The 7,500-nt window shown below is 44.7% G+C and overlaps 1 protein-coding gene across 4 annotated transcripts in view; it reads right to left on the bottom strand.

Moving 5' to 3' along the window:
• The window catches only part of gckr (glucokinase (hexokinase 4) regulator), a 16,977-nt gene that overhangs the window by 6,255 nt on the left and 3,222 nt on the right, over positions 1–7,500 (bottom strand). For all 4 annotated transcript variants that reach the window (XM_029730854.1, XM_029730852.1, XM_029730853.1 and 1 more), the window contains 9 exons: positions 6,740–6,806; positions 6,525–6,578; positions 6,325–6,419; positions 6,009–6,111; positions 4,545–4,663; positions 4,164–4,262; positions 3,853–3,950; positions 3,070–3,146; positions 1,743–1,839 (listed from right to left, as the gene is read on the bottom strand). In XM_029730854.1, coding sequence (XP_029586714.1) covers positions 1,743–1,839; positions 3,070–3,146; positions 3,853–3,950; positions 4,164–4,262; positions 4,545–4,663; positions 6,009–6,111; positions 6,325–6,419; positions 6,525–6,578; positions 6,740–6,806 — 809 coding nt within the window. The remainder of the gene's footprint in view (positions 1–1,742; positions 1,840–3,069; positions 3,147–3,852; positions 3,951–4,163; positions 4,263–4,544; positions 4,664–6,008; positions 6,112–6,324; positions 6,420–6,524; positions 6,579–6,739; positions 6,807–7,500) is intronic.

Consider the following 7,500-nt stretch of genomic DNA (forward strand, 5'->3'; position numbering starts at 1 on the left):
TTGCCTCCATATGACCAAACTACATTTCAGCTACATTTCCTGAGTTACGCTTACACACAGGTGTTTGCCTCTTGTCTTCCGTCTGTCTTCCATAAACAAACGCTGTAACATGGAGATACGGCAGTGTGGGAACACTAACCATATAAAAGGTGTGTAGTAAATGAACCTATTGTTTTCAGATAATTATTTCTCACTGATATGAAAGATAAGACACTTACGCTTCCAAAAAATCTTAACCGCAAGCGATGAGTGTTAATGTCCAGACCGAGCGTTGCGGGTCTTAGCAAAACGAACTACCCCTTGTACAAAAGACGCTTTCGTCCAATGACTCCTATGTGTAATGAAAAGGAACAGTCATGATCAAGGGTAACCAGACACATGCCAGATCTGAGTGGGCCGGTTCGTTTTGCATGGCCCGGTGCACTTAGATAGCTGGCTATCTTCGTTTTTTTTTTTTTTTATCATCGACTAGCGACGTAACATGACAGTCTTTGGATACTTTAGTACCTACTTAGCCGATTCGCCTCACTGAGGTACAATAAGAACTGGACACTACATCCAAGATGTCCACCGGTGTTTTCAAGGTAATCTACTCACACTCGCATGGTTTCCACTAGATAACACAACCACAAAGTCAAAATGGTCTATATACAGTACACTGAGTGTACAAAACATTAGTAACACCTTCCTAATATTGCATTGCACCCCCTTTTGCACTCAGAACAGCCTAAATTTATTGGGGCATGGACTCTACAAGGTGTCGAAAGCATTTCACAGGGATGCTGGCCCATGTTGACTCCAATCTTTCCCTACAGTTGTGTCAAGTTGGCTAGATGTCCTTTGGATGGTGGACCATTCACCTGGATTCACCTGGTCAGACTGTCATGGAAAGAGCATGTGTTCCTAATGTTTTGTCCACTCAGTGAACGTACAAATTAATGATGATTTGTGGACGAAGGTAATGGCTAAAGTGTATTTTTAGGAATTTTCTCATCTGTCTTCTCTATGTAGCCGTCTATGGAAATTGTATTGCTGGACCGGACGTCAGTTAAACTGCAGTACAGAAGCAAAACTGTAGGATCCCTCAAAACCGTGCTTCTAGGCCGGAACCCTGGCCAGCAGATTGGCCCTTAGATTGGCCCGTAGATTGACCAGTAGATTGGCCTTAGATTGACCAGTAGATTGGCCCGTAGATTGACCAGTAGATTGGCCCGTAGATTGACCAGTAGATTGGTCTTAGATTGACCAGTAGATTGGCTTTAGATTGGCCTGTAGATTGGCCTTAGATTGGCCCGTAGATTGGCCCGTAGATTGGCCCGTAGATTGGCCCGTAGATTGGCCCTTAGATTGGCCCTTAGATTGGCCCGTAGATTGGCCCGGAAATTGACCTTAGATTGGCCCGTAGATTTGGCCCGTAGATTTGGCCTGTAGATTTGGCCAGTGTACGAAGCCACCAGCAGGCTGTCCCTTTCTTGATGTCAAAGCCAAAATGTTGGTATATGAATTGTTTGATAAATGTAATTAAAATTGTGAAATTATAAACTTTTGACTGTTTTAGATGGAATATAATCAATCTACGTTGTTAGATTTGTGGAAAATATATTGTGCAACCTTTCCTTTAAAAGCGATCGGATTGAATCCGGCCAAACACTGTAGACATTGTTCATGCTCACCAATTGTTAGTAACCTTGTCTGAGACCCAAGGACATGTTAGTGCCCAGGCTTTAGCTCAGTGGCCTCACCATGACATGTGTACAGCAGTAGGACGGTGTCTCTGTCACTCAAAGTAGGCAGAACCAGACTCACAAAGTCCTCATGGGCTATACAGAACTGGGATCCCTGGAAACACACACACAGTTAGAAAATCTGGTAATAAAATAAGTCTCTCTCTCTCTCTCTCTCTCTCTCTCTCTTTCTCTCTCTCTCTCTCTCTCTCTCTCTCTCTCTCTCTCTCTCTCTCTCTCTCTCCTCTCTCCTCTCTCCTCTCTCTTCTCTCTCTTCTCTCTCTATCTCAAATATATTGCCCATGACTCATGGTCTCCCTTCAGCTGACATCTGGCTTGGCAGTCTTTTCTGCCTCATGATGAACGGGACTATTTATCCTGTAAACTGGAAAGGGCATCAGGCCAGATAACCAACAGTAATACTGTACCAGTGATGTCACCAACAGTAGTAGTGTACCAGTGATGTCACCAACAGTAATACTGTACCAGTGATGTCACCAACAGTAATACTGTACCAGTGATATCACCAACAGTAGTACTGTACCAGTGATGTCACCAACAGTAATACTGTACCAGTGATGTCACCAACAGTACCAGTGATGTCACCAACAGTAATACTGTACCAGTGATGTCACCAACAGTAATACTGTACCAGCGATGTGATCAACAGTAATACTGTACCAGTGATGTGATCAACAGTAATACTGTACCAGTGATGTCACCAACAGTAATACTGTACCAGTGATGTGATCAACAGTAGTACTGTACCAGTGATGTCACCAACAGTAATACTGTACCAGTGATGTCACCAACAATAATACTGTACCAGTGATGTCACCAACAGTAGTACTGTACCAGTGATGTCACCAACAGTAGTACTGTACCAGTGATGTGATCAACAGTAGTACTGTACCAGTGATGTCACCAACAGTACCAGTGATGTCACCAACAGTAATACTGTACCAGTGATGTCACCAACAGTAGTACTGTACCAGTGATGTCACCAACAGTACCAGTGATGTCACCAACAGTAATACTGTACCAGCGATGTGATCAACAGTAATACTGTACCAGTGATGTCACCAACAGTAGTACTGTACCAGTGATGTCACCAACAGTACCAGTGATGTCACCAACAGTAATACTGTACCAGCGATGTGATCAACAGTAATACTGTACCAGTGATGTGATCAACAGTAAAACTGTACCAGTGATGTCACCAACAGTAATACTGTACCAGTGATGTGATCAACAGTACCAGTGATGTCACCAACAGTAATACTGTACCAGTGATGTGATCAACAGTAATACTGTACCAGTGATGTCACCAACAGTAGTACTGTACCAGTGATGTGAGGGCTCCCTCTATGTTGTCCACGTCCTGGTATCCTCCACTGATGAAGCCTCGGATGTCCTCATAGTCTGACACACACACACACACACACACACACACACACACACACACACACACACACACACACACACACACACACACACACACACACACACACACACACACACACAGACACAGACACAGACACACACACAATTTAGTGTCTATGGTTTGGTCTGTATCGTGTCCCTGTATTAGTCCACTATCTCCTCTCCCTCTCCTCAAACACACTCACCTGCTCCGAATGTCAGGATACCCTCTCCTCAAACACACTCACCTGCTCCGAATGTCAGGATACCCTCTCCTCAAACACACTCACCTCCTCCGAATGTCAGGATACCCTCTCCTCAAACACACTCACCTGCTCCGAATGTCAGGATACCCTCTCCTCAAACACACTCACCTGCTCCGAATGTCGGGATACCCTCTCCTCAAACACTCACCTGCTCCGAATGTCAGGATACCCTCTCCTCAAACACACTCACCTGCTCCGAATGTCAGGATACCCTCTCCTCAAACACACTCACCTCCTCCTAATGTCAGGATACCCTCTCCTCAAACACACTCACCTGCTCCGAATGTTGGGATACCCTCTCCTCAAACACTCACCTGCTCCGAATGTCAGGATACCCTCTCCTCAAACACACTCACCTGCTCCGAATGTCAGGATACCCTCTCCTCAAACACACTCACCTGCCCCTAATGTTGGGATACCCTGTCCTCAAACACACTCACCTGCTCCGAATGTCGGGATACACTCGCTGGCATCGATGAGTCCCACTAAACCTAGAGACCCCCAGGACAGGTAACACACACGCCCACCACACTGCAAGCTGAAACACACACACACACACACACACACACACACACACACACACACACACACACACACACACACACACACACACACACACACACACACACACACACACACACACACACACACACACAACCAAAGAACATGGTCTATCTTGTTGTTTTTAACCACAGTTGTTTGTCTGATGTTTATCTGATGTTGGTCTGATGTTTGTCTGAAGTTGTCATACCTGAGTCCTGCGGTCTGTAGCAGTGTTGCTATCTGGTCACTGTGACTGTAGGTGACACTATAGACTCTCTCATATCCTCTCATCATGTCCAGGAGAACTCTGTAGAACACAAACACACACACAGAAACACACACAGATACAAACACAGATACACACACAAACACACACATCCACACAGATACAGACACACACAGAGATACACACTCAGATATACACACAAACACACACATCCACACAGATACACACACAGATACACACACGGCTGAAAAACAGTTTATGGATGAATTTCTGTGTTTTCAATATACTTAACGTGCACGTTTGTTTGTTTGCAGGTGTGTGTGTGTGTGTGTGTGTGTGTGTGTGTGTGTGTGTGACTAAAACCTGCGTGTGACGTGTGTGTTGGTAAAGGCAGCTGTGTGTGCGGCTGCCAGGACAGTCTCCAGTATGATCTTGGTGGCACTGCCCCCCTTCATTCTGGAGGAACCACTGATGGCCTCGGGCTACAACACACAAGGTTAAGAGGTCAGGGGTTAAGAGGTCAGGGGTTAAGAGGTCAGAAGTCCGTTGTTTTTCGTCAGAGAGCAGGATGGTCGTCTGCACTGATCTGTCTGACGACTCGAAACATTCATGAGATTCAAGTAGTCTGGCTACAAATGGTGTTAAGTGTCACATAACTAATGTTTTGCAGAAAACAATTTAAATCTCCTCCCCTCCTGTTAATCAAGCAATTACTACTCTTCTCCTCGCCAATCAATGGCTGTAAATACACTGTAATACTCACACCATCCAGTTCCTGTTATCGTAATCTGTTGTTACCTGTCTCCTCCCTCTACCACACCTGTTTCCTCCCTCCACCACCCCTGTCTCCTCCCTCTACCACCCCTGTCTCCTCCCTCCATCATACCTGTTTCCTCCTTCCACCACCCCTGTCTCCTCCCTCCACCACCCCTGTCTCCTCCCTCCACCACACCTGTCTCCTCCCTTCTCATCTGCCCTTCTCCCTGCCCAGGGTCCATAAGGGGGACTAACTCTGTTCCAAGAAGCAGATACCACCAGGACTCCCACCCCAATACTCATAGTCTTCATCTCCCCCCTCCGATCTGCAATGAGCAAACAACCTTCCTCCGGAATCATCAAGATCCTTCAACCATCCGGAATCATCAATATCCTTCAAACATCCGGAATCATCAAGATCTTTCAACCATCCGGAATCATCAAGATCCTTCAACCATCCGGAATCATCAAGATCCTTCAAACATCCGGAATCATCAAGATCTTTCAACCATCCGGAATCATCAAGATTCTTCAACCATCCGGAATCATCAAGATCCTTCAAACATCCGGAATCATCAAGATCCTTCAACCATTCGGAATCATCAAGATCCTTCAGTCGTCCAGAGTCTTCCTCTCAATCCTGCGACATCATCTCTGACAAAGCCTACCAAGCTGCTCTCATTCTACAATCACCTAACAATCATCAAACCTCATTCCAAGCTTGAGCTCATGTCTGCATGAAGTTCTTCTGCATTCATACCTCGTAAACCTTTTCCTGCATTAAACCATCTCAAAAGTATATATGTTGAATGTGTGGTCTGTACCTAGTGAGTATGCTATCATCCCATTGGAGAATTTGACCAAAAACTATAAATCTGTAGGTAATATTGACGTTTCAGTCCGGAGCGTCTTAAATTAACTACGTAATCCAACATCTAGCTAAGGAGTATTGTGGTTGTAGGATCAGTATCTAGCTGTCTACGACGTTATCCCGTAGGCCAAATGTTACAAAGTAGCGAGCCACAGTGCCAACTGTCAAAGTCAGCTACTGGTCCTGGCAACACGTGTTACCCCAACAGCTGGGTTGATGATGAATGCCCTTTGACCTCTCTGCTCCTCCATCCTCTGGACCACTTCCCTGAAGGTCAGACTGTAGCCTGGCATTGTCTCCTCTCTACACACACACACACACACACACACACACACACACACACACACACACACACACACACACACACATGCAAGCAGGCACACACACACACACACACACATACTTACACACACACACACTCACTCACATAGACACACAAACGCATAAAATCAGTATTGACACATATGCTCCTCCCTTCTCAAACACACATACATGTATGGGCACACATGTCCTGACCTGGCCTGTGTGACGGGGTTGAATCCCACCAGTACAGGAGTGTAGATGTCAGGGTGTTTCAGACAAAAGTCCAGCTGTCCTGCTACAAATGGAGCCTAGAGGGCGCACTCACACACAAGAGTGACACAATGAAGCAGCAGTTGATTGGACAACTGTTGGTGACTGGATCATTTGATTGGACAGGAGGCAGAGTAACCTACAGACAGGCCACAGGAAATGCCGATGAACAGGACATGCCTCTTTCCTTCACATAGCTGAGCCGGAGCAGCGAGAGAGAGATATAAACAGAGATAGAGAGAGATGGGGGGGGGGGGGGAAGAGAGAGAGAAACCTAGATATGAAATTCATTTTATTCACGTGAATTTAAACATTATGCCCATTTTAGACCACACCCCTCCCCATCCTGACCCCTGACCTTCTCCAGTGTGAGCATGCCTAGTTTGGGGTCATCCTCTGATGCCTCCTGGGATGTGAGCAGGGATCTACAGAAACACAGAGAGAACAAACACAACATTAAACACACAACATTAAACACACAACGTTAAACACACAACATTAAACACACAACATTAAACACAACATTAAACACACAACATTAAACACAATATTAAACACAACATTAAACACACAACATTAAACACACAACATTAAACACACAACATTAAACACACAACATTAAACACAACATTAAACACACAACATTAAACACATTATTAAACACAACATTAAACACACAACGTTAAACACACAACATTAAACACAACATTAAACACACAACATTAAACACACAACATTAAACACACAACATTAAACACACAACATTAAACACAACATTAAACACACAACATTAAACACACAACATTAAACACAACATTAAACATACAACATTAAACACACAACATTAAACACACAACATTAAACATACAACATTAAACACACAACATTAAACATACAACATTAAACACACAATATTAAACACACAACATTAAACACACAACATTAAACACACAACATTAAACACACAACATTAAACACATACATAGACCTGGCCGTGTGGTTCCAGGACAGCAACCTCTCCCTCAACATAATCAAGACAAAGGAGATGATTGTGGACTACAGGAAAAAGAGGACTGAGCACGCCCCCATTCTCATCGACGGTGCTGCAGTGGAGCAGGT

This window comes from Salmo trutta, chromosome 33, assembly GCF_901001165.1.
Source record: "Salmo trutta chromosome 33, fSalTru1.1, whole genome shotgun sequence".
NCBI lineage: Eukaryota > Metazoa > Chordata > Actinopteri > Salmoniformes > Salmonidae > Salmo > Salmo trutta.